This window comes from Rhinolophus sinicus, linkage group LG11 (assembly GCF_036562045.2).
Source record: "Rhinolophus sinicus isolate RSC01 linkage group LG11, ASM3656204v1, whole genome shotgun sequence".
In the NCBI taxonomy this organism is placed as follows: Eukaryota; Metazoa; Chordata; class Mammalia; order Chiroptera; family Rhinolophidae; genus Rhinolophus; species Rhinolophus sinicus.
In genome coordinates, this window is record NC_133760.1 from 1,688,901 (window position 1) to 1,715,691 (window position 26,791).

At 54.0% G+C, this 26,791-nt stretch overlaps 2 protein-coding genes across 8 annotated transcripts; both read right to left on the reverse strand.

Annotated features, from left to right (window-relative positions):
* Positions 1–3,693: 3,693 nt before the first annotated feature.
* On the reverse strand, positions 3,694–19,477 carry SHISA7 (shisa family member 7). 3 transcript variants are annotated; one of them, XM_074316051.1, is made up of 6 exons: positions 19,235–19,473; positions 14,091–14,821; positions 12,539–12,693; positions 11,030–11,095; positions 10,382–10,531; positions 3,694–8,297 (listed from the first exon to the last, which is right to left on the reverse strand). In XM_074316051.1, exons 2-6 carry the CDS (start codon positions 14,768–14,770, stop codon positions 7,654–7,656), a joined length of 1,695 nt encoding a protein of 564 aa, XP_074172152.1. In that variant the 5' UTR covers positions 14,771–14,821; positions 19,235–19,473; the 3' UTR covers positions 3,694–7,653. The 3 variants fall into 3 exon arrangements, with proteins under 3 accessions (XP_074172152.1, XP_074172153.1, XP_019566478.2); XM_074316052.1 differs by lacking the exon at positions 19,235–19,473 and adding an exon at positions 18,402–19,171; XM_019710919.2 differs by lacking the exon at positions 11,030–11,095 and having other exon boundaries at positions 19,235–19,477.
* Positions 19,478–19,562: 85 nt separating this feature from the next.
* On the reverse strand, positions 19,563–26,485 carry ISOC2 (isochorismatase domain containing 2). 5 transcript variants are annotated; one of them, XM_019710928.2, is made up of 7 exons: positions 26,376–26,474; positions 24,386–24,555; positions 22,458–22,595; positions 22,131–22,340; positions 21,770–21,840; positions 21,512–21,629; positions 19,563–19,969 (listed from the first exon to the last, which is right to left on the reverse strand). In XM_019710928.2, the coding sequence occupies exons 2-7, from the start codon at positions 24,401–24,403 to the stop codon at positions 19,889–19,891; spliced, it is 636 nt and encodes a 211-aa protein (XP_019566487.1). In that variant the 5' UTR covers positions 24,404–24,555; positions 26,376–26,474; the 3' UTR covers positions 19,563–19,888. The 5 variants fall into 5 exon arrangements, with proteins under 5 accessions (XP_019566487.1, XP_019566486.1, XP_019566485.1 ...); XM_019710927.2 differs by having other exon boundaries at positions 24,386–24,568; XM_019710926.2 differs by having other exon boundaries at positions 24,386–24,568; positions 26,311–26,402.
* Positions 26,486–26,791: the final 306 nt, after the last annotated feature.

Here is a 26,791-nt window from a genome sequence, read left to right on the forward strand (position 1 = left end):
GGCAGGGACTGGAATAAAAATTACGCTGTGCCTACAGAGTGTAGAATACTGGATAATAGCCATGGAAAATCCTGGTGACGTTGTGGTTGTTGGGATTATGGGCATCTCAAAGCATCTAATGAAGGTACTGGATCCTCTTCCCCGCCCACCAAAGCAGGTGCGAATACGAGCTAAGTAATGCCAGAGGAGTGGTGAAGTCAGAAACATCATTGGCAAACACCATAATATAATTGATTCAGGCAAGAGGATCAGCCATGGCGGCTCAAAGCAGCAGGAACAAGATTTCTACGGTGTCAACGTATCTCCAGACAAGTAGCTTCCTAATTACAGAGGATGCCCTGGCCAAGGGGCCAAAGCCAATGTCTCCAGTCACGGCGCTAGTCAAGAGCATGGGCCCCCGACCTGATGTGCTACCAAGTCAGCATCCCTTCTGTGGGGCTCCTGCCAAACACACAGAGGCCTGGGTCTAATCATGAGGAATCATGGACCCAAGTGCAGGGGCGTTCTACACAGCAGCCTGCCTGGACTCTTCTGGAGCATCAATGTCATGCAAAAGACGGAGGGACTGTTCATGTTGCAGGAGCCGTGACATGATATAACCAGATGTGGTACCAAGTCCCAGAGTAGCAGGGACTGAAAAGCAAATTGCCCTAAATGACAGTCGTGGGACAGCTGGTGAAACTTGAACATGGCCTTGGTCAATGTTAAGTTCTTGACTTTGATAATTATACTGTGGCTGTGTAAGAGAATGTCCTTATTCTTCAGAAGTGTCCCTTAGGGGTACAGGATTATGATGTATGAAACTTACTCTCAAATGCCTCTGAAAAAAAAAAGAATATTTACATGGAAAGAAAACCATATAGCAGTGTGATGAAACATTAACTGGTGAATTCTTTGACTTCTTTTTGTATCTGTTCTGCAAGTTTGGAATTATTTCAAAATATAAGGTTAAAGAGAAGTGTGGGGGTGGGGGGAGCATGTGCACACAACATCTGATGTGGATTTCAGAAGTTCGCCATCCCACCCATCAAACGCAGCTTAAGAACAGATGCTCAGAGGCTGTGTTTATCGACGTGGCGGAGGCGCACATGGAGCAAGTGTTAGGTTACAAAGGCACAAGTGCTCCCATCCAATCTTATCCTCAACTTGTCCAAGTGAAGTACAGTATATGTGGATCAGGTTGAACACAAATGAAGTGATTGACTGGCTATGTTAAGTGGTAGAGGTGGCGCCACGCTGAATGAAAAATATACAATTTAAGCCCTGGCATTACAACTCAGAGTGGACTGCCAATCACCCTGTATGCGAGAAGGATGAGACACAGATCATCCCACGCTCACTCCTGAGCATATGCCCAGTGAGGGGAATGGCTGCCAAAGCCTGCATCTTTTACATTTCCATTCAAACTTTATTATTTTTTTTAAAGGTAAAACACTTACACAAAAATTCAGAAGTGCAAAAGACTATACAGTGAAAGGCCCCCGGCCCTGCAGTTCCCTCTCCACAGGCAATAGCATCAGCCAGAACAGGCTACACTGTCCTGCAGTCACAAGTAGCCCTGATTCACCAGTTGTTAAAGCAGTAAGTGTTTGTCTTACTCCCCCTTTTTGTCCACTGAGGGGAGGCCAATGCCCCCAGTTGGCATCATCCTTACCCTGTATCTATCTGGGATCCAGGCTAGAAACGTCAGCCCTTACCTGAAATAGTGCCAGTCACCATGGCAGGGGGAAGACGGAGAGAACGAGGATCACACACTAACTCTCAGAAGCTTCCATCTGGAAAGGCACTTCTGCTTCTACTTCAAGCACATCCCACAGGCACATCTAACCTCAGAAGAGCAGGGAAGTGCAGTCCTACTGTGTGTCCAGGAGGAGCATCTCTGAGTGCTCAGAGAACCATTCTCAGATGCACTACATCACCACCCTTCTCCTCACCCACCCCCAGTTATCTGTGGACAAAGACTCCAATGCAAAGAAGCGATTTCTAAGAATATGCAAACAGCTCTCATAGGCACCCAGTGTGGGGGGTATTTTGCAGATGATTACACCAGCGCTTGAATGTCTCACACGCCCCCTGTCGCCCCATTAATCTACAGCCAAGTAAATGAACCTGAGCTGGTGAAATCTAGCCAAGGTGAACACTTGACTGCATTGAGGAGAAGAAGTTTTCTCAAACACAGAGCACATACCTTCCTCCAGTGAGCACTTCCCCGCAGGAGCGTGTGCGGGTCACATTTCACCTGCCCGCTCAGCCAGCCTATGGTGCCCAGTTGTTGGGTCAAACACCAGTTCAGGTGTTGCTCTGAAGGTATTTTGTATGTATGATTAACATCTATAATCAGTTGATTTCAAGTAAAGAAGATGATTCTAAATCATGTGGTGGTTCTCATCCAATCAGTTGAAGGCCATAAGAGCAAAAACTGAGGTGTCCCAAAAAAGAAGAAATTCTGCCTCAAGACTACAGCACAGAAGCCTGCCTGCCTGCTGGGTTTCCTAGTCCTCACAATTGTGTGAGCCAAGTTCTTAAAATTAATCTACACACACACACACACACACACACACACACACACACACACACACCTATTGATTCTAGTTCTCTGGAGAACACTGATACAAAATGAAATCTAATATTTGGGAGGCAAACACTTAAATGCACTAGAGAGGAAGGGGTTTTCTTAATGATAAAATCAATATTGAAATGCACTGCACACACAATCCACACCGAAAGGGTTGTGCAAAGGAAGGCTTTGATGCATGGAGAAAGTCAGCAACTTGTAAAAACACACTGAGATGCCCCTAGGGGAGTGCTGTCCTCAATTTCACAAAGCCAGGCCTTACAGGCAGCTCCTGAGAAGGGGGTTGGGCAACTCTAGTCATCACTGTGCAAATACTTTAATGCAATGGGTGGGAGAAGAGAGGTGAGGAAATGCTTCCTAGTTATCATAAAAACTGATACTTAGGCTGTACCCTGTCTCATCCCCTGTTAAGGGTTGAATTGTGTCCCCCAAAAGATGTTGAAGTCCTAATTTTGTGGACCTATGAATGTGACCTTATTTGGAAATAGCATTTTTGCAGACGGAGTTAAGACAAAGTCATTGGGGGTGGGCCCTAATTCCACATGATTGGTTTCCCTATAAAACGGGGAAAGTTAGGCACAGAGACAGATGTGTATAGAGAGAAGACGATGTGTACAGGAATGCCAACCACTGCCAACATGCCACCAGAACCTAGGAGAGGCAGGCAACAGATTCTCAGCCTCAGAAGGAACCAGCCCTGTGATACCTCGATCTTGCACTTCCAGCCTCCAGAACTGGGGACAATACATTTCTGTGCTTAAGCCAGCCAGTGTGTGGTACTTTGTTACAGCAGCCCCAGGAAACTAATACAGCCCCCCACGCCAATGATATTCAGAGAGAATTCAAATAAAAGGAGCTGCAAACAGAATCTACCAACAAATGCTTAAATGCTCAGCGGTAAGAGGTTTTCTTAGGAAGAAACTGAGGACTTAAAGGCAACTTCCATGCCCCCATGTCTGACTCCTGCCTTGGTGAGGACACAGGGAGGCAGGCCCTGACCGCATGTAAAGACACTTAGATGCCTGCCCTCCACCTCAGGCACACGGGAACTCCCCTGTGACCCATAAATGTGGAGGTGGAAATCCACCCCTTCCTGACAGTGAACTTGAGACTGGGGCTCAGGAAAATGTCTCTTTATTCCAAAAATACCAACTTGCAGCTCAGCTGGCTGTCCTCACCAAGGGATGGGGGAGGGGCAGGGGTAAAGAGACCTGCGTGGGGGCGAGGGGGTTAAGGAGGGAGACAGACCTGGGGAGGGTCTTCTGGTCCAGAACCATTTATCTTATCTCTGCACCACCCCCACTGCCTATGACCAGAAGGGAAGGTGTGTGTATGTGTGTGTTCATTGGGTGGGGGTGAACAGGGAAGACTCAGATGGCGAGGTCCCAGCTCTGGAAGCATCCAGGGGATCTGGCAGGATACACCTACTTCCTCACCTCCTCAGGACCTTTCCCCACTATGGCTTATTTAAGATAAGAGGTCAAGGCCCCTGGGTCAGGCAGCCCGTGCCTAGTGAGTAGGGGGAGGGGGGATGAGATACCTGGAACCCAGGCCAGGAGAGAGCAAGTTGAGGGGGCCATACAAAAGCTGAAAGGCCCTAGCCCCCCAATTCCAGGGGCTGGAGAAAGCTGTCCTCTGTGGGGGTGGTGAACAGAGGGGTTGGGTCTGGGAGCGGCAGGTGCTCAAGCTGGCTCTTTTTTGGGGAAGTCACAGCTGCCCAAAGGGCACTGGGCATGAGAGGCCCTAGAAGGGGTTGGGGAGCCCACAGGAGCAGCTATAAGCATGGTATTGAAAACTGGCATTGGGGCCCAGGTAAACCCACCCTTGTGTTCCCTCAGTGTTTGTGGGAACAGAGGGCTGAGTAGGCATGAATTGAGGTTCCAGTACTGGGGCAAGGGAAGACAGAAGAGGGAGGGGGACGGCCCAAAGGAGAGAGAAGAGGCCCCCCCACCTTGCCCTGGGGGCTGTGGGAGGGGGCGTGTAGCCCTTTAAGAATGGGAGAATGGCCGCCTCCCTATAACATGGCTATGTACAAAGAAAATTGGGGGCAAATTGTGCATTGTGCATTGGGGAATCCTCAAAACCCCTGGGGGCTCCCCAGTGTGTGAGAGGGAGATGAAGGAGAAAAGGCTGTTTGTCCAATTCTTGGGATGATGCAGAGCCCCTCCCCCCACCACAGATGGTGTTGGCAATGGTGTGGCTCTCCAGGTGTGCCTGCCCTAGGACCAGACCAGCAGAGGACATAATTGGAGGCCCCAGGGAAGTCATCAGCTGTGGTCCAGCCCACAGGAGTCTCTGAGGAGCGTTTGGCCCAAGCCAATGGAATGCTGCTCCCAGAGGAGGTCCAGGTAACAGGGATTGGGTAAGGGGCTGTGGCGTCACCAGAGGACTGGAAAGCCCCACCCTCTGGTGATGATAAGAGGTCTCTGTGTTGACCCTGTCACCAATCAGATGGTTGGATGAAGGGCAGTGAGTTACCAGGAGGGGCCTGGTTGCCCTCAGTAGATGAGTGATGGGGGCTGGCCAAGGCCATGTCTTGGTGGGTTTGTTGCAGGCATCAGCCTAAGTCAGGAGTGAGTCAGTGACATCATCAAGAAGGGCCAGAGTAGAGATGGTGTCATTAGAGAGGGCCCCACTGTACTCCATTTTTGAGGCAATGGGAAATGGTGCGCATTGTGCTGTATTCCCTTAATGGAACAACTTGTAGGTGCCATGTGACCCCAGAAGACAATTGAAATACAGCTGTTGTAGTACTTGACTCCCAAGATGCTGGATCCTGGAAGATGATACATGGTTGAAGTGGATCCTGGTAAATGACAACAACATTGGGTGTCCTGGATCCTATGAGGTGATGACATTATTGGGTGTCCTGGATCCTAGAAGATGATATCATGATTATGGTGGATCCCCTAGATGACAACACCATGGTTAAAATGGATCCTGGCAGGTGATGACATAATTGGGTGTCCTGGATCCTGGAAGATGATGACACTTTTGGGTGTCATGGATCTTGAGAGGTGATGACACTATGGTTGAAATAGATCCTGAGAAGTGATGACACATTTGGGTATCATGGGTCCTGGGAGGTGATGTTGTGGTTATGATGGGTCCTGGTAGATGATGACACCATGGCTGAAATGGATCCTGGGAGGTGATGACATGGTTGGGTATCATGGGTCCTGGGACACCCCTGATTCTCATGGATGCTGAGGGGTGGTGACACCACGTCTGAAGTAGATCCTGAGGCATGAAGACATTATGGTTGAAGTGGATCCTGCAAATTGATGACACCACAATTATCATCAGTCCTAGTGGATCCTGGTAGAGGATGTTACCACCAGCCACAGAGGATTCTGGAATCATTGGTCATGGTGAATTCTGGGAGATGATGACCGATGGTTGTGGAGAATCATGGAAGATAGTGACACCATTGGCTATGGGGAACCTTGGGAGAAGGTGACCTTATAGTCACGGTAAATTCTGAAAGATGATACCATAGTTGTGGTGGATCCTGGGAGATGAAGACTCCATAGGTCACAGGGAATCCTGGGAAATGATGTTATCATCAGGCATGGTTAGCATTTGACCCCAAATGCAATGCCATCATGAGTGGTGGCAGTCTCATGGTGCTGATGGTGTCATCAGCAAGATCAGTAGCAGGCATACCCCTCCCCCACCCCAACAGGAGGCCAGGACGTTGTTGACACAGGTGATGATGTCTCTAGTTACAGCAGAGAGAAGTGGTGCTGGCCTTTGGGCCACCTACGAGTCACAGGATTCCAAGAGCCTAGTGGGCCAGGGTGGCTCTTTGAGAGCCGAAGCCAGTCTGGGAGTGCTGTCCTCCAGGAATCACATAGGAGGTGACATCATTGGACAGGGGTGGGACCCAAGGCCTAACCTCCCATTAGAGGGAGTCTGGCAGAGATCCTGCAGGGCATGTCCCTGGGCTCAAGGGAAAGAGCGACCAAGCTAAGTCATGGAGGGCCAAGGCAGAAACTGGTGACACCATCATAAGTGATGGCCTTCCAGGGCGGGCAGTGTTTCTGGTGATGACATCACAGCACTGGGGCAGAACTTCAGACGGAGGTGTGGATTTCTCATTGCTAACAATCTACAGACAGACCGTCACCTCTGGGGAGACCTTTCCAGACAGGGCAGCCACCCCAGTGATGACATCCCTCAGGTGACATCTTAGGACAGGGCACTTTCTCATGGACTCTGGGCATGCCATGCCTTCTCATGATGTAGCAGTAGCAGTGAGGTGTCTCAGGGAGTCATCTCAGATCAGGCAGAGTCTGGTTGGTGACATCACAGAAGGACTCTCACCTCTGGTGATGACCCCCTGGAAGAGGCACAGTCTCTCTGATGATGTCATAGAGCACGGCACCTTCTCTAGCGAAGGCATCACAGGAAGGAGACGGAGTCCCTGTGATGACGTTGTGGAAAGGAGGCCTTATGTCTAGTGAGGACACACTAGGTGAGGCGTGTTCCTCTGTGACATGTCCCAGTAAGATGGCTTTGTCTATTGCAACGATATTGTAGACAGAGGCATCTTCTCTGGAGGAAATATTTTCCTGGTGGTGATGATGTCAAAAGAGGCTTTTTGGTGACATTATAAGGGTGAGACTTATCTCTGTAGTGACATCACAGGAAGGAGTCTTTGTCTCCAGGGATGATGTCATAGGACAAGGCATTGTCTCTGTGACATCACAAGAAGGAAGTCTTTGTGATGACATCATGGAACGTAGACAGGGCCTCTAGTGATGACCTCAGGGGTGGGCCTCCTCCTCTGTGATGACCTCATGGGAAGGAAGTTTTGTCCCTGTGATGATATTTTCATTAGTAATAACCTCACAGGCAGGCCTCTTCCTCTGTGATGACGTCATGGGAAGGAGGCTGGGCCACAAACAGTGACATTGGAGGAGGGATCTTATCTGCATGACATTCTAGGAGGCTTTGTCTCCAGTGACGATTTCATCCAAAGCAGTGTCCTAAAAGGCAGCTCACCCTCTAGGGCCTCAGGCCAGTCTGGGTCCTGGGACCCACGAGGCCGCAGCCCCCAAGCCCCCAACCTGGCCTCAGACAGTCACCTCGTTCTTGCTGGCGGTGCGCAAGTGTTGGGGCAGGTGATGGCCGGGAATGAACTGCAGCTGCTCCAGCGTGCCCTGGCGCTGGAAGGGCGGCCTGCGGGCCAGCGTGCCTCCGCTCCCGCCGGTGTCCGTCATCCAGGCGGGTTGTGGCGAGCCATGCAGGCCGTGGTGGTGGTGCGCGTGCAGGCCGGGCGGCGGTGGCAGCCCGTGCAGTGGCGTGGGGGGGCCCCCGGGCCCTATCAGCAGATTGGAGTGGGACGCTGCCAGGCCCGCGCGGGAGGAGGGCTCAGGGGGCAGCGCAGGGCTGCGAGGGGGCGACAGAAGGTGCTCGCGGCTCTGGCGCAGGGCCTCGGGCGAGGATAGGAGCAGGTGCTCCTGCGACACAAGGCGCGCGCGCGGTAGCGTGAACTCATAGCGCGCCCGGCCACCGTCACCCAGCAGGTGCTCCTGGGACATGACCCGCCGAGGGTTGGGCGCGGGCGCCAGGCCCAGCTCCTCCGGGCTGCCCCAGACATCCATGCGGTAGCCACCCCCTGTGCCAGGTCGCCGCAGCGTGTGCAGGGGCAGCGTCCCGCGGGGCATCTCCCCCAGATGGCGGCGCTTCAGGTAGGCCTCATCCAGGTCCTTCTCCGCTGGGGAGGAGGGAAAAAGCCACAAAGGTGGGTTCCCAACCAGCCCAGACCCTTCCGCTCCCCTGCTTCCTTAAATCCTACCCAGCGCTGGACCCGCACCCCAACGGGGACCCCTGGCATCACCCAGAACACTGGTCATAAGCCTGGGCAGGGGCACCATTTTAATGTCAGAACAATCAGGCTAGCAATGTGGCCAAAATACAGACTCCCGGGCCCCTCCTACTTCGCTGAGCCAGAAGATGCGGGGACTTTTGTTTTTCCCTCGGAGTATCCTTTTTCTGGGGAGTAGAACCCAACCAACTCTTCCTTTTGAGGAATCACCTTTCCTTTCCTTTTGCCTGTAGCAGTGGTTTTCAAACTTGGAGATGCGACCCATGTGTGGGTTGTGAAGTCAATTTTGTGGGTAGTGACTAGCATTTTGAAAAATGAAATATCATAGAAAATTATTTTTATCAGAAGGCATCCCCATAACAAGGCAATAAAGGTGAGTACTGGTTCACAAAATTTTTATTTCAGCTGGCGTGAGCGGCCGGCAGCTGGGGAGAGCTGCAGTGAGCGGCTGTGAGCGGCCGACCGACTACTGGCCACTGACGGCCTGGGGGGTGGGGGGGAGTGCAAGGCTCATAACACCAGCATGGGCCAGGGAGCTGTGTCCTACAACTAGACTGAGAAACTGGCTTAAAAACCGGCCCGGGGTGGGGGGGGGGAGGGGCAAAAAAATGTATTTCAGTTATGTGTGTGTTAAATACTAGTGTATTAAGTGACATACTACTAGGATTTGTTTAAAAATAATCCACCAAAAGGTGGGATGGCGGGAGAATAGGTTAACAAAAGGTTGCTCATTGTTAAAGTTGGATGATGGGAACATGGGGGTTCATTTTAGAATTTTCTCTCCTCTTGGTATGTTTGAAAATGGTTTTTGTTTTGAGAATTTTTATGAAAATTTATTTGAGCCAAACAGAGGATACGCCTGGAAGCAAGATCTCAACAGACTGAAATAAATGCTACTGAAAATGTTCTTAACACGTTGCGTACGGATCACGAGAATCTTCGTTTTTTTCTGAGCCATGCGTTAAGGACGGATAACGAGAATTCTCATTTTTACTGTTGACTCTTTTTACTTTGCACATTTTATTGAATTATTTGTGTTTCATTAATAACAAAGGAAGCTGCTTTCTGCAGTATCACACCAGGAGGGATTACTAACATCATAGGTGAGTAAATCCTAAAAAATTCCATAGAAAAATAATAAATGACATAGAAGCATTTACGCTTTAAAGAGAAGAGTGCATTTTAAAGTAGTTTCTTTTAAAAACCTGCCAGAACAGAGGGGTATGAGGGATTTAAACCCCGCCGTATGCAACGTGTTAATAACAACTTAATAAAAGCTTTCTTGTATCTAAAAAGTACACAAATACACATGTGTCTCATGGGTCATAATGTAAAAAGCATTTCTTACTGTGGTTCTCAGTTTAAAATGTTTGAAGGACACTTCACTGCCAGGGATGGGCTACTGAGCCAAAAATGTCCAATCAGAGTTACAGTGATTGGTTCAGGGATGAGCATGTGACACAATTTGGGCCGATGAGACCCAGGCCTGGAATTGTTGGCAGCCTGAAAATTCTCAGGTCACTCTTTGCTGTCACGAGGGAAGAATCTGTCTGAAAATGAAGCCATCCAACTCTTGAGCAGAGCTAACAGATATAGAATCCTGGAGACAGATTTGAGCTCCTGGATCCAGCCACACCTGAAGTTCATAACCCCATAGCCTTTCCATTATCAAGCTCACTTAGTTACTTTTCTGTATGTGTGCTTAAGTTGTGTATTTCTATTAATTGCAAATTAAAGTCCTGATAAATACAGATCTTAGGGGGTGGGGACACCATGAATTTGCATTTTAAAAAGGGCTCCAAATAATTCTGATACAAAATTGCCTCAGGTAATTCCCAAACAAACTTGGAGAAAAACCTGAGGGAGGCTCTAAACCTTTACAGGTCTGTTAGGCCACTGTCCATGGTCCTAAACCCAGGCCCTGGGCTTGACCCATCCCACTGCCATGGCCACTCCCCTTCCCAGGGACTCACCAAGCCTCTTGAGGGAGGAGTAGCGGTTGAGTTCAGATTTCACAGCGGCCTCGTAGGACGGGGGCAGATGTGAGAGGTTGTGGAAGGAACGAGAGCAGGACAGTGTGGAGTAGTGCAAAGAGGGGCTGGGTGGCGGGGCGGCCCTCCAGTCTGGGACAGAGGGGCATGGCTGGGGTCAGTCCAGCCCCTCCATCAGACCCAGGAGTCCAGGCCCCCAGCCCCTCCTCCCTCAGATCTGGGAGTCCAGGCTCCCAGCCCCGTAGGGAGTTAGAAATCTGGCATTCCAGCCCCTCAAAGCTCCAGCAGTCTAGCCTCCCTCGGCTCACTCTCCCATGTCAGGAGTCAGGCTCTTTGCTGGGGAAGGAGGACATGTCACAGGAGGAGGGGCAAGTGGCACTTGCTCAGCTGCTGGTGTGTGTCCTTCCCCAGGCGGGGGGTGCATTCCATGCATTTTCCCACCAACTCAGGTGGAAGGGAAGTGACCCCTTCTGGTGTACAAATGGGGAAACCGTGGTTCGCTTGGCTACCTCACCAGATGGTGAGAACACGCTCTATCCGTGTCACATGTCTACCCCGTGCACCCAGCTTGGGCTCAGTCAGGGGTGGGAGGGAGAGGAGCCCTGGGTCCCGCGGGGCCCTGGTTCCTACCCAGCGAGGTGCTGTGGTGCTTGGGGCTGTTGAGGTTCAGGTGCAGGTAGTTATGCTGCAGGTTATCTGTGGGGACCGAGAATGGAGGTAGCATCACTGCTATCGCCTGCTCCCATCTGGCGCCACAGTCCTGGAAGGATCCCTACTCACATCCAACTGGTCCCCAGCCCTGGTCCCTCCTACCTCCTGAATCTCTGCCCTAATCAGCCTCTCCCTCCTGGATCATCAAAGCAGTTTTCTGGCCATCTGGCCAGCCAAATCCAAGGTCAGCCTCTCTGTGGTACTCCTACACCCACACCTTCCCTTGCCCCTCTGCTGCTCTGCTCTTCCCATGTCTTGTCATCACCCACACGGGACAGTCTAAGCCAGCAATGGCGTTTGAGGCCCATGGCACTTGGCCCTAGCTGATGTCTGCAGTCTCATCTCCCATCCCTCCCCTCAAGCTACACTTCTCTCTGATATCTGAATGAGCCCAACTTGGTCCCGCCACAGGGCCTTTGCACACGCCGTGCTCTCTGCCTTGAATCTGTACCTCCCCTCCTTTGCCCTAAGAACTCCTTTTCATCTGTCAAGATCCAGTTCACATGTCTCTTCCTTCTGACTACTGTTCAAACCAGTTCAATCCTGTCCTTTATAACCTGGATCAGCATCCCTTCCTCCTCTCGAGCCTCCTTCTTCTCATCTCTCATCTCTCCCCCTTCACATCGGATAGTTTTCCCCTACTTCTGACTGCTCTAAACTCCTCCGTGGCTCTCCATCACCCTCAGGACAAAGGCAGGGCTCCTCAGCTCAGCTTAGCACTCAAGGCCCTTCATCAGGTGTCTGCCTGCCCTCTCCCTGGCCTAACAAGCTTTGCTCCAACCACCCAGAGCTCCAGCAGCCCAAGCAACTCCCCTCACCCTCCAGGAAACTGCGTTTCCTGAGGGAAGCCTTCCTCCTCCTCCTCCTCCTCAAGAGGAGACCCTTTTATCCTATTCCAGCTCTGGGACCTTTCCATTGGTGCACTCACCATGAAACATAAGAACAACAGGTCACATTTACAAGGTACATTTTCTGGGCCAGGCAGGGCTCTGAGCATTTGACTCATTAGTTCACTGTATCTTCACAACAGCCCTATGAGGGGAGCACTATGTGCTTCTCATTTTATGGGTAAGGACATGGACTTGCCCAGGTCACACAGGGGCAGAGCCGAGATGCCAACCCAGGCAGTCTGGCTCCCAACAAGTTCTAACTCAATAGTTAGGTGTGTCCTTCGCTGTCGGGTGATCTGACTTGGAGTTTCTCAAATGCAGGGGATGAGAATGTCTAAATCTAAATTACCATGGTGTCCATGGCGCCCACCCCGTGGGTCCACAGGAGGCAGGAAGAGGGTCTCACTGTGAGGGCAGGAATGCTGCGGCTGGGGGCGGGGTCTGGGTCGTGGGAGGTGAGGCCATCTGGAGAGGGCGGGGCTACAGGAATGAGAAGCGAGGTCAGAGGCGGCCACCGAAGCTCCCAGGTCACACTCACCGAGATTGGAGGGCTTCATGGTGTTGTAGAGGTTCTTGGGCGTCCTTGGGGGCATGCTGTCGGGACCCCCGACCCCTGTGGTCAAGGAGCTGCTTCGTGCCCGGTCCGGGCGGGTCCCAGGTCCGGCTTGATGTCTCAGAATGTCCACCAGAGCCCTAGAGGTGGCAGAGGAATGGTCAGTGACCAGTAGGCTTGGGTTGGGGAGGAGGGCCCAGGCTTCTTTCCCCTCGGTATTCTTACCTTTGGGGTAATTTGTCAGCTCAGCGAGGCTGGCCTCCTTTGGCCACGTCCCTCGCTAATGGCAATCTGAGCATTGCCAGCCCCAAAGTCCCTTGGACCAAACTTCCTGCTTGAAGCCCACCTTCCCGCATTCATTTGAACCCTGGCCCTTCTGTGGTCCCTCTCACATGGTCCTCCCTGTGGCCCTGCCCCACCCTGACCTGGGACCACCATCCTGTTGCAGCTTTCCCCATGGCGATAAAGGGTGCCCCATTTACCCAGTTATTCAGATCCCACACCTTAGAATTACCCTTGACATCTCTTTTTCTTTCATGCCCCTCAGCAATCTTGTGGATTCGATCTCCAAAATATATCCCAAATCGGACCCCTTCTCACTACCTCCGCTGCTACCAGCATCATCTCTCACCTGGATCATTGCTACAGTCTCCGAATTGGTCTCTTGCTTCTCTGCCCTTGTCCCTTGCAGTATAATCTCACTACACAGCCTGAGTTCAGGACCCTCTGGTGGCTCCCTCTTCACCCTAGAATAAACCTGGCCTCTGCCTGCTTCTGGCCACCTCCTTGTCACCCACAGCTCTGCAGCTCTGCTGGCCCCTTCGCTGTCCTGCAAACACTCCAATTCAGGGCCTTCACGTGCAGTCCCTTCTGTCTGGAATGCTGTTCCCACAGAGATGTGTCTGGCTTGCTCCTTTCCTTCAAGTCTGCTCAGAAAGGCCTCTGATGACCACTTCATATAAAACAACACCCCCCTCAACTCGATATGCTGCTTTATTTTCTTCACAGCAGTTATCAGTGTCAAATAGTATATTGCATATGTATTTGCCTACTTACTGTCTCGACCACTAACATTTATGATAATGGTAGCCAACATTTATTGAGGGCTTACCATGCGCCAGGACTCGACATGAATCAACCCAGTTAATCTTCATTACAGTCCAAATGTGTGGGGAGCATTTATTAGCGCCATTGTACAGGTGAGGAAACGGAGGCACAAAGAGGTTAAGCAACTTCCGGGGGGTCACACAGCCCACAGGCAGCAGACCTGAGATTGGAAGCCAGGTTTACGCACCAGGACAATGACCTTGTTTTGTTCACTGCTGATGCCCAGGTTCTGGACCACCGAAAGTGCTCAAGAAGTACGGTATTTGTTGAATGAATGAGGCCGGAGCCTCTCGCGACACTCAACAGCCAGGCATTGGCAGGCTCTGTCCACGCCCCTATTCCTATAGCCCCGCCCTTCCTATAGCCCCACCCTCCATTGCCCAGGCCCCGCCCCCCAGGTCTCTACCCTCCTGCCCAAGCGCGCACACACCTGGGTACGTTGATCTCCCGGTGAGCCCTGGGCGCACGGGACGCCTTGCTGAAGGCCACTTTGGCGCCGACGCCGACGGCCAGGGCGAAGCTGATGACTCCGCACACTACATAGGCGGTGCTGCCCCCAGGGCCCTCGCCCCCACGCACTCCAGCGCCCCCTGCCCGGCCCCCTTCCAGCCACCCGGCCTGGCCGGGCCCGGGTCCCCCGCCCGCACCCCCTGCACCCCCGGCGCCCCCGGCCAGCGGTGGCGGCGTGGTGGCCCAGCGCGGCGTGTCGTAGTTGGAGCAGGAGGCCTGCGCCAGGCGCATGTGGCGGTGCTCGCAGCAGAAGCGATAGTGACAAGTGCCGCAGCAGAAGCGGTAGGAGCCGGTGCTGCAGTTGAAGGTGGCGTCGTACTGGCCCATGACGTCGTAGTAGCCGTGGCAGAGCTCCGCGGGAGGAGGCGCCCGCGCCGCTGCGCCGGGCCCGCTCGCCTGACTGGTCCTCGTGCCGTTGGCGCCGGTGCCCGCCGCGCCCGCTCCACCCGTCAGCGCCCCAGTCAGGCGCCGCAGGTGCGCCAGCAGGGCGGGCAGCGGGCCCGGGGGCTCGGCGCTCGTGGCGTTGGACGGGCGCGCCCCGGCCTGGCCGGCGGTGGAGGCCAGCAGCAGGACGGTCCCGAGGAGCAGGAGGGCCGGCATGAGGCACGCAGGAGGTCGGACGGGGCCGCCAGGCTGAGCTGAGAATCAAAGCTGGAGGGGAGGGCGGGAGAGAGATGGCCAGAGGTGGGGAAATGTGCAGACGGTGCCGGAGAGGATGAGGAGGGCGGGCGGAGGGAAGGTAGACGAATGGAGACAGAAAGGATGGATGGAGGGGAGAGGCATGGGCCCAACGTTGGCCGTCCCACCGGGCAGTGGAAGGTGTGTGTGTGTGTGTGTGTGGCAATGGAAATATGCCCAGACCAGGCCAGAGGAGAATAGAGTGATAATGGGAGGACAGAAAGGATCAACAGGAGTGATGGGTGGGGAGAAAGTTTGGGAAGGAGAAGTCAGACAAGTGGACAAAACCAGAGGACATTTATGATAGAAGGAGAAGGAACCATGGAGGTGGATAATGGAGAGTGAAAGGTGAGATGTGTGAAAGAGAGGACGGGGAGATTGAGAAGGGCAGAGGGGGCAGGGCCATGTGGAGAGGAGGTTGGAAGGGTCAGTGGGGACAGGGGGGGAGAATGAAGGCAGACGGGGAGAAAGAGGTGTGGGTGGGGAGAGAGAGAGAGAGAGAGAGAGAGAGAGAGAGAGAGAGAGAGAGAGATTGGAGTTGAGAATTTGAGATGATAGACCAGGCAGGCGGAATCAGGGAGTGCACGGTTCTCAACCTCAGCAGCACCGACTTTTGGGGACTGATGTTTAGCAGCATCCACTACTAAGCTGCTGGGGTGATAGGAGCATTCACCCCCCCATGTCGTGACAGCATAGGATGCCTCCAGACATTGCCAAATGTCCCCTGGAGGGCACACTTGTCCCTTTGAGAGCTGCTGGCTGAGACCCATATGGTCCTCAGTCCTCCCAAATGCTTATTTCTCTCTCTTATCTAGGTCTAATGATCAAGGAATTTCAAGCCTCAGTCTCTCTCTCTGTCTTTCTCTCACTCACACACTTCAAAGGAGGACACCAAGGTTCCAAGAGATCCCCTCATTTGCCTGAGCCTCACAGTGCTCAAGCAGTGGAGCTGGGCTTTGAACTTGGGCCTCAGGTCTCACAGAACATGGATGACATTATCCCACACAGAGAAATGGTTGACATGCAAGCAGTGTCAACCCTTCCAACAGTGACACATATGTGCAGCGATGTATGTATGTGCGTGTGTGAGTCCTTCATTCATTGAGGGCTGCTGCGTATGGTTGGGCAGATTGTGCACTGCACAAAGGGGTCTGGCTGGAATCCAGCCCGGCTCTCCTCCCTAAGGGGCTGTATCTGTCTGTGGGAAGGGGCATCCTTTTTAGACTCATACAAGGGTGCCATCTGCCTGCCAAACCATAGACATTGGGGAGCTGCACTGGGCCAGGGGGCACCTTAGCCTCAGCTGCACAAAAGCTGTTGTATGGGCTGGCATTGTGCCTGCTCAATGTTCACTGTGTCCCAAGCCTCCACTGGGCTCCATGGACACAAGTTCTCTCTCTACTTACAGAGTTCCTTTGTCTCCTCCAACTGCACACATGTGCACACACCCAGGGAAACACAACTCCAGGCCATTGACAACTCTGGGGGACAGGGAGCAGTGGCACAAGTTTCCTTAAACCCAGTGCTGCACCCAGCCACAGCGTACGCACGCATATGACTCCTCTGGTGATGAAGGGACCCACAGCTTCCTGCCCCTGCTTCACACCTCCCAATGTAGGGCAGCACCTACAAGTGGGGCGTGGACACACATCTAGGGACACAGCGGCCCACGGCCAGGGCAAAGCTGATGACCCCACACACTACACAGGCAGTGTCCCTGGGTCTTCACTCCCATGCACCCTGGTGCCCCCTGCCTGGCTCCCTTCCAGCCACCCGGCCTGGCCAGGCTGGACCTGGACACCCCCACCCGCACCCCCAGCACCCCTGCTGATCTAGACACAAGGATACAGGGGAACAAGTTCTTCCCTTAGCCCACACTATGTATAGATACACAATAGAACTTATATACACACAATGACACAGAACACAGGACACCCAGTGTCCCAGATACAACATTCAAGGACACCCAGTATCATCTTGGTGGTATACCTGGGGCCTTCTCCCAACACACATGCACAGCTCCACATGGACACACAGCCGTGCATGTCTGTTTCAGCCCACAGCACACAAGATCCAGACACAATCTCAGATATTGTGACACACTGGGACCACACACAGCTTAAGAATGAGGCCAGGGCCCTGCCTAAGCCAGCTACATACGGATGGCCACACATAACAGCCCCCGGTCATGCAATCTTGTGGGTGTATACACACGTGTGCAAACACACCCTCACCCAGCAGTGGAGATTCTGGAAACAGGCATGCAACACACACACATACACACACACAAACACACACATGCAGCCCTACCACTGCTACCACCCCCACTTATACACACTGAGGCACTTTCATCCTCCACAGCTGGAGAGGAAGCACCTCCCACCCAACACCAATCTCACTGTCCATGCCTTGTATGCCCAGCAGCTCAGGGCCACAGATCTGGCTGTCACCCTACCGCCCCCAGCACAGGGTCTGAGAGGCACAGATGTGGGGACAGAGATCAGCTGAGCCCGCTGGAAGAGGGGTCCCAGAGCAGGCCCTATTCAGTCCCTGGGCTCCTGGAGAACCCCCCCTCTCCCACCTGCCACCCTGTACAGCACTTTGTCCCAACCTCTGCTCCCACCTCTCTCCTGACCCTACCAGCTGGAGGTGGGGACTAGGGCTGAGTAGGAGGAGTGGGGCCACGTGAGTTGATTCCTGAGAAGACTGGAGGCAGTAGAGATTATGCGACATGGAGCAGGACTTGGGGTGGGGGACAGGGAGAGGGAGCATAGGAGGGGAGCAAAGTTCCAGAGAGGGGGACAGAGAACCACAAAGGGGGACAGAGAACCCAGAAAAAGAATCAGAAGCTATGACCCAGGGAAGCTAGGGGCTGGAAGCAGGAGGCAGTGGAGGGGGGCTGAGGGTTGTGGTGGGTGGCGAGGGAGAGGCAGGGGCCAGACGCATGGGGTTGGAGTGCAAAAGGAGGGTCTCCCAGGAATATCGGGGGTTGAGGGTCGGATTGGCGCAGGGATGTAGAACACAGGCAAGAGGAGGCGGAGATCTGGGTTCAAGAGGAGGCGGACCAGCAGGTGGGGGAAAGCGGAGGAAGACATGGAGGGGTCCGGATGGGGTGCAGCAGAGTAGGGGTTCCGACATTGCCCTCCATCTCCGCCCGTGGGCTCTTCCTCCCACGTTCTCCCCGGCCTCCTGCCCAGACCTGATCCTTGCGCCCCCCGCCCCGGGTCCCGAGGCCTTCTGGTTGCTTGTGTCTCTCGGTCCATCTCTTCTCCTGGGACCGCTTCCCCTTGCCCCTCCCTCGGCAGGCGTTGGGTCTCTAATGGGATCTGTCCTGGGTCTTGGTCTCTCTTAGCCGGTCTCTACTAGTCTCATCGCTTCTCTGAGTCTATGTCCCATGTCTCCGTCTCTCGCTGTCCCCTTCTCTGAGTCTCAATTTTCTGTGTGCCAACATTTCCTTCCTTCCCGCTGCGCCCGCCCCCCCCCCCCCGCCGCGTCTCTGTCTCTCTGAATCTTGACTCTGTGTCTCCCCGTCTCCACAGTCCCATCTCTCTACCTCTCTGACTCCATGTCTCTGTCTGTGTCTCTTTCCCGGGTTTGCAGTCTACAGATCTCTCTGTCCGTCTATCTCTGGGTCTCCCACCCTCACTCTGGACTTTCAATCTCCCTTCCGGTCCCCCACTCTCTCTCAGCTCCGGGTTAGAGGGGCGGGGTGGGGGGGCGCTGCGGCTGGAGCTGTGTGTTCCCAGCGCAAAATAGACTCCAGTTGCCATGGCGACGTAAGCGCGGCCTCCAAGACGCGATGCTTCAGGCTAAGGGATGAGGAGGGGGGACACCTGGATCCGGAAGGCGGGGGCCCGGGGCGCCAACGCCCGGTCCCAGGGGCCCCTGGAGAAGGGGGGAGGCTGAGACTCCTAGGTCCCTGGGGAGAGAGGGTGCTGGGGGCTCTGAAGCCGGGTCTGGGGACCCAGCCTTCTGGGAGGGGTCTGGGATCCAGGGTTGAGGGGCCTCTGATTCCCCAGTGGGGGCGGGCTGACTGAGAGCGCTGACACTTGGGTTCCTGGGAGACTCAGAGCTTGCCTTCTTAGGTTCCCAAGGTGGGGGTGGGGTGGGGAACAAGGACTGCGAATCTCAAGGGACTGAGGGGCCTTGACTGGGGCCGGGGTCTGTAGAGTCTCCACTCCCAGATTTCCAAGGGGGCTGCAGAATCCTGGGAGCCCCCATGTGGATTTCCTGACTCCTGCGTCTTAGGGGCGCAGGGACCACTCAGATGAAGCTGTCTTTCTTCCTATCCGTTCATCCATTCATCCACATGCCAGTCTCTTCCTCCCGTCCCCATGTACCCCGTGCCTCAGTTTCCCCCTCCGCTCGGGATGCGGTCGCGCTCACCTCACTTTCCGGATGCGGGACCCTTGGGGAATCTGGGGTGGCGGCAGAGCGGGGGGACGGCCGGGGGAGACAGAGCTAGCGCGTGTCTGCAGCCGGCCGGGCTCGGCGTGCGCGCGCTGGTGGGGGGCGGCCGGCAGCGTGCTGGTCGACCTGGCCGGCAGTTCTTTTCCACGCAGATGTGACAGGGCCAACCCTTGCATTTGCCTCGCGCCAGCTTGGCGCTGAGAAGAGGCACCTCCCCCTCTCTACCTGCTGAGGACCCCGCTTCCCGCCCGCAGCCCCCAGTCGCCCCCGGGATACACCCCCCAAACCCAAGAATGGTTCGGTCCACAGCCACATCAATGTTTATTCTGCGAGTCGTGGTCCCACAGACTGACACTCCCTCCCCCTCCCTTTCCTACTTCTTGATGTGGCCCGGGACCGAGCCCCGCCCCCAGCATAGCTTAACCAATGGTCACCCAGCTTCCAGGAGTTTCATTTGCATTTCCGGGAGCTGTTGCCCAATGGCAAAGCAGCACCTGCCTCCCCTCCCGAGAGGCTGTACTCCCGATGGACTGCACCACTCTTGGGATTGTAGGATGGGGGAGAAAGGGCTTCTACCGAAGTCCAGGTGACAGGAGGGAGGTATTCCCTCCAGGCAGGGTGGGTGGGAGTTCAGGAGAATAGCGGGTTCTGGCCTTGGAAGAGGCTAAGCAGCCCACTGTCCGGGGCGGGCTCCTTGATGATCTTCTGGATCTGCAGGGGCAAGACTGAGGTCAGGAAGCGTCCAGGGTCTCCATTTCCATGGCAGATCCCAGGGACACTTCTCCCATTTTTTATCTCTCATGCCCTCTTGGCAGCAAATGGCCAAAACAACCATGTCCTGTTTTCAGAACTTTTCCTGGGACTGCCCTTTCACCATACCCACTTGGATTAGCTCCTGATCACCTGCCATCTTGGTCTGCTTTGTTGGCTTGGGCCACTAAGGGTGATGGGCATTGTCTTGGGGCTTCTTGTCTACACCTACTCCTTCTTAAGTCATCTCACCTCTCCCTTCCCCCAGCTCTGATATCCAGCCCATGCCTTGCCCCTCAACTCCAGACTCATTTATCCAACTGTCTCTTAGAGGTTGGTCGCCACTTGACTTTTCAAATTTGCTGTTCCTGTTCAAATCAGTAGACAACATGAGCACAGCTTCTCAAGCCGACAACCTGGAGCCCTTCTTTGTGCTGCCCTCTCCTGAAGCCCCACATTGTACCCATCAGCAAGCCCTGTCATTACTTCCAGAAAATAGTAAAAATAAGCCAAGCCTGCATACCAACACTGTCACCATTCTGGTCTCCCTTATTCCTGACACCTACCCACATCCACTGGCCACTCAGAACCAAAGCTGTGCAAGGCCCCAAGGCTGCCCCTTGCTAAAATCTCAAATCTTTGGGAAGACACAGCTTGGCTCCTCCACACTTACCCAGCACTCATGCCTTGTTACAGCTCCTGAAAAAAGGCAAGTTCAGTCCCACCTCCAGGCCTTTGCCCCAGGTAGTCCCCGGGCCAGGAAAACTTTCCGCATGACTGGCTGCTCCTCCCTTTCAGGTCTCTGCTTTAAGGCCACCCCAAGACAGGCCTCACTGCTGCTTATCTTATTTCTCATACACTCAGCATATTCCTTTCTCAGCTCTAGGCCACAATGTTTAATGGATTACAGATTGGCTTTTGCTGTTGCTGCCGCACTTGTCACAGTGGCTGGCACATAGCAAGTGCTCAGTAAAGGCTCAACAGGACTGAACTAAGAGGAGGGGAAAGGGCAGAGCTTGGAGGTCCAGGAATGTTATCCTGCAGGCCTAGGGTGTGAAGCAGTGGGGGTCTACCTGCTCAGACCTAGGAAGGCCACTGGGCAGTGGGTGTGAAGGCTGAGAGCCAGAGATGAGACAAGAGGAGGGGAGGGTTGGAGGGTTCCAGGGGCCTCCATCTACAGGGCCTCTGCTGGATTGTACTTGCCAGTGTCTGCCTGGCTCCCTCTAGTCCTCACTTCACTCCAAAACCACCTTCTCCCACCACCCTGTGCAAGTCCCTCCCTGCTTTCTCTCTCTAGTCCTCACTGTCCACCATCAGCTTTTCCTCTCATTGATTTATGGTGTTGACAGGGTGTCTCCCCCCAGAGAACTCAGCCCCCACTGGAGGCGGCAGCCTGCCGTGTTCCCAGATGTATGTATGCCCGGATGTATTGAGCAAAGACGTGGTGGGTGTTGAGAAGAGATTTGCTGGATGCATGGGAGGTGGGGGGTCGGGGGCCAGTACCTCCTTGAACTGGGGGTGGGCAGCATCTCCCACAAGCTGCAGAATGAGCCCTTCGCTGGTGGAGAGGAAGGCACCGCTCTGCCGCATGCGGGCCAGCGCCACCAGCCGGTCCACCTGGCTGCAGGGGGTGGGAGGCTGTCAGCGCACAGCCTGGACATCCAGACTGCTGGCAAAATCAGCAAGGATCCCACCCCCTGGTTCTTTATGGGCTTCCCATTCACACCCGACATGCACCCACCCATTGAGAGACCCTCTCACCTGCGGGAGGTACAGGCATCCACCACTACATGGACCTGCAGCCCCCGGTCCAGTAGGTCCAAAGTTGTGTTCTGGGGGCAGAGAGAGGTCAGGGCCGACCCCAGACAATAACAGGGGTCCTGGGTGAGGGACTGGGGAGCAGGGATGGCGATGAGGGAGGCTTGGACAAGGACAGGATGGGCACCCCAGGTAGAGTGGGGTCATGAGTGAGGATCAAGTCCCAGGTGAGGAGGGGGACATAGGTCAGGAAGGGGGTTCTACTGGGAGGATAGAGGGTTTTGGGTCAGGAAAGGATATCCTTTTTAGAATGGGGAATCCCAGGTGAGAGTGGGGGTTCCCCAGGGGTCAGTCGGGGTCTCACCAGGATGCAGGCCTGTGTCTCGATGCCACAGAGGAGCACAGAGCGCAGCTGGGGCTGTGCATCCAGCTCCTGCCGCACCACCGGCACCATGCTGAAGCAGGTCTTGGGCAGTGGCCGCAGGCCCTCGGCCCCTAGCTCAGGTACTGTGGGGCCCAGGCCTTGTGGGTACTGCTCCGTCAACACAACTGGCACCTCCAGCAGCCGGGCCACCTGTGCTGGGGCAGGGAAACAAAAGCTCAAGCCAGAAGGAAGGCTGGGGGCTGAGACTCCTGGACTCCTGAGGGAGGAGGGGACTGGACTCCTGGTCTGAGGGAAGAGGGACTGTACCTTGAGCATTCGGGCAGCCACAGAGACAATCTGGGGGAAGTATGCGATATGACGGAACTTCTCCTGCATGTCACACAGGAACAGGATGGACGATCCAGGGAGCACTCGGCCCAGGCCGGGCCTCATAGCCGCCATGTCCTGAGGGTGAGCAGAGGGGCCCAGTGGGGTCAGGCAGGATGTGTGTGGCTTCTCTGCACATTCAGGGTTCTGGCACTTAGACCCTTGAGGGCTCATAGAAGTCCCTTCTTCCCACCTGCAGGCTTTGCATCTGCTGTTCCTGGGCCTGGAACAGTTTTCTTAATGTGTCCTATTTAGCCAGGAGGTCACTTTCCCAGGAAGCCTCCTCTGACCCTCCTCCCATCCCAAGGTGTCAACCTCCTTCCCCCTGGAGATCTGGGAAGCCTTCTCCTTCCTGGAGATGGCACAGTGTATGAGAACTTCTTTCATCGCCATTTCCAACTGTCCCACTGCATCTCTGGTTTCAACTGTGACCCTCGCCCTGCCCCCAGGGGGGAACTGAGGCCCAAGCAGTGCCATGGCATGCCCAGTAACACGGAACGGGATGCAATTCCTGAGGAAAAAAGCCACATTCTCCTGAGCTGTGTCTCCTCCCTCTTCACGGCCCGGGATGGAGCAGCAGTGCTCTGGGGGCCTTCAAGATGGCTCTCCTACTTGGCTTCTGAAACTCAGTTCATCCATGTGTAAAATACCAGCTGAACCCCCTTTCAGGTCTGAGAAAGGCTGGTGTACTGTACAGTGGAATATTACTCAACCACAAAAAGGAATGAGGCGCTGACACACACTGTATCATGGATGAACCCTAACACACTGCTCAGTGAGAGGCCAGTAACTAAAGGCCACATGTTGTAGGAGTCCATGTGTATGAAATGTCCTCAGTGGTCAAATCCTTAGAGACAGGAAGCAGACTGGTGGTGGTCGGGGGCCGGGGGCAGGGGGCAGGGCCGAGGCGGTGGGATTGAGGAATACCGCCTAATGGGTATGGAGTTTACGCTTGGGGAGATGAAACCGTTCTGGAACTAGATAGGATGATAGTTGTACAACATCATGAAGGTACTTAAATGCCACTTAATTATACACTTTAAAATGGTCAATTTTATGTTATGTGTATTTTACCACAATTTTAAAAAGAGAAAGGGTGGGGCTGGTGGAGGCACTGAGATCCAGTGGGGCCTAAGGTCCAGCCTGCCTGTCCCCCTGTGAGAGTGTCGGGAGGGCTCCTGGAGCCGCAGCACATCCCAGCCGTGTCCCCAGGAGGCTTGTGTCTCTGGGTCCCAGAGCTGCTGCACAAATGGGGGTTCCAGCTGAGATTTTGTTTGTAGCTTTCTCAGCCTCTGCGGGCTCACCATTTATCCTTTAATTTACTTGGAAATCGAGAACCACCAGACCCAGTGGAGGGCAGGACAGCTACCATGGCTGACGGGGAAGCTGTCAAGCGGGGTGTTCATACATGCAGGTGCTTATAATTGTTCTTTCAACCGAACACATCTACCAATGAAAATGTTCTGTGTGACATAGCTGCAATTTAAAAACCAGTGGATGGTTGAAATGGTGGATTTTATGCTATGTGAATTTTATCTCAATAAAAAATAACGGAATGGAAACGCCCTCCAAAACAAAACACTACACCGAATGAATTAATCGCATAATTTACAACTGTGATCTGAGCTGGGGTTTCTAGGGAGCCTGTCTTGGGCTCGGTAAAGTTCTCCCAGATGAACTGAAGAGAGCAGTTTTTGCAATTCTTTTTAACCTTTTAAACCACAATTACTTTTGCACCAATCTAATATTTGAAAACACAAAGCTGACCCTGTTACTCCCCTGTCTCAGCGCTCCCCCCCCCATGCTTCTCCCTGTCCTCAGGACTAAGACATGACCCCTCCTGCAAGGTACTGGGGACCATGTCCCACCTCAAGGCCTTGGTCCATGTAGTCCCTCCACCTGGAGGGCTCTCTCTGCCACTCATGGTACTGACTCTTCTGGAGGTGGGAGGGCCAGGGCCAGATGAGGCCGAAATGTCCAAAAGCCTATGGCAGGTGTCTGTAGCAACCAGGAGCTCCTCCTCAAGCTGGTAGGAGACCTATGGAGAGCCCCTAAAATTTTGGTGACATTTGTCAAAATTATAGGTACACAAAACTTCTGACCCAGGAAACTTGCTGCTATTTATCCTTGTGACATGCTTGTGAAAGGACACAAAGTTATTCACTATGGGACTCCCTCAGAGCAAAGGAGTAAAACTCCATCTACACGTCCAAGGTTAGGGTACTTCTTAAGTAAATTATGACATATACACACTATGGAATTCTTCGCAGTCAGGAAAAATTACAAGGAAGCTCTTTAAGAAACAATATGGAACGGTGTCCAAAAGATGTTAAAGTGAAAAAAACAAGAACAGTGTGCATAGCCATGCTCCCATTTGTGCCCCCTCAAAAGGGAGGAAATGAAAGTGTGTGATGGCTGCTATCTGTATCAGCTCTTTGGTAGGCAGTAAGGAGCAGGGACTTCAGGTGGGGGAAGAGGTCACTGAGGGACAGAGTGTGAAGGAAATCTGATTTTCACCGTGTACCATTCTGTTCGTTTTGCATTTTGGACAGTGTGTAACAGGTTGTGTAGTCTGGAATACATGCAGCACAGTAACAGATTTACATAAGGTAAGAATCCAGCCAAACCCATCTGCGATATTAAAGGTATTATAGTGGTTATCCTTGGGGGGCAGTGACAGAGGGTACAGTGGGCTTCTGGGGTATGGGGGATGTTCGATTTCTGGATTTAGATGCTGTCTACACCAGAGTGCTCGCATTGTGAAGTAATTTGAGATATGTATCTGTGATTTCTACATTTTCCTGCATATGTGGTATACTTCCATTAAAAGATTTCAAACTATAAAATAAAATTGGGGAGGGGCAGCCATTTGGCTCAGTTGGTTAGAGCGCAGTGCTCATAACACCAAGGTCACCAGTTCAATTCCCACATGGGCCAGTGAGCTGCGCCCTCCACAACTAGATTGAAAACAACGACTTGACTTGGAGCTGATGGGTCCCGGAAAAACACACTGTTCCCCAATAAAAACTTTTTTAAAAGTTATAAATAAATAAATAAAACAGGGAGGCCTTGCTGGTCGCTGTGGGGCTGGACTGGAGGCAGAGACCAGGGAGAAAGATGGAACTGGGGTTCAGGGGGGCAAGGGTGCGGCCTAGAGTCCAATTCAGGCAGAAGGCAGGACAGAGATTCAGGGGGTGAGTGGGACTGGCTATGGGGGAAGGGGAAGAAGGAAGACCCCCAGATTTCTGGTCTGTGGATGGCAGATCCCAGGAACTAATTGGGGACCTGGACAGGGCAATTGGTTTTTGGCAGAAGATGAAAAACTGGAGATGGGCAGAGTGTGGGTGTGAATGTGATAAGGTCTGGAGACAGATTTGGGGTGTTGTGGGGAGTGATGAGAGGGTCAAAAACAGAGCTCTGGGTGGGGGGAGCCCAAGGCTGGAGGAAGAGGGTCGTGGCCTCACGTGGCCTCGGGTAACCCAGCCCTGCAGCCCAGACTTCCTGGCTGTGTGATCCTGGGCAAGTTTCACGCTCTGTCCTAGCCTCAGTTTCCTCCTCTGAGAAATGGGGGTCAAACCCACCCGCCCCACAAGGACGATGCGAAACTTGGCCCGGGCGCCACCGCGGAAGGCTCGAATCCCTGGCCAGCCAGTTCTGTAAGGCCCGAGCAGGAGTCCTCGCCATGGCTGTGTGACCTCCGCACCGGACGTCCTGGCAGAGCCTCAGTTTCGTCACCTGCAAGGTGGGAAGTTCGTGCCCTCCCGGCGCCGGGGGCGACGGGGAGTGACCTTACCCAGAAAGCAGTGGATTCGAGCCTGGCCCGCCGACCCTCCGTATGTGAGTCCAGGAGTCACTCACCTCTCAGACCCCAGACCAACACCGCCCAGGACAGCCCGCGGGGTTCCCAGGCGAGGTCAGTTTGGCAGGGTGGAGACACGTGGCCCTCCCCGTGCCCTGTCCGCGTCCCGCCCACCCTAGCTGAGCTGCCCAATCGACACTGGCCCAGCTCTGCCCCGCCCTCTCTCCCGGCCAATTCGCAAACGCCACTGCTCCGCCTAACAGCGTAATTGGTCTTCCGGGGTGGGGGAGTGGGAAGCTAGCAGGTGCGACCAATGGGGAGCCGTAGAGGGCGTGAGTGGCGGGCCCGGGGCGGGGCAGCGCGGTGGGTGCTGAGGACGCAGACTTTAGCTGTAGAAGCTGGTGGCGACCCGCCTTACTGTATGCATCAAATCACGGAGGTAGAGGGAGGGAGGGGCTGTGCCCAGGGTAGGGGC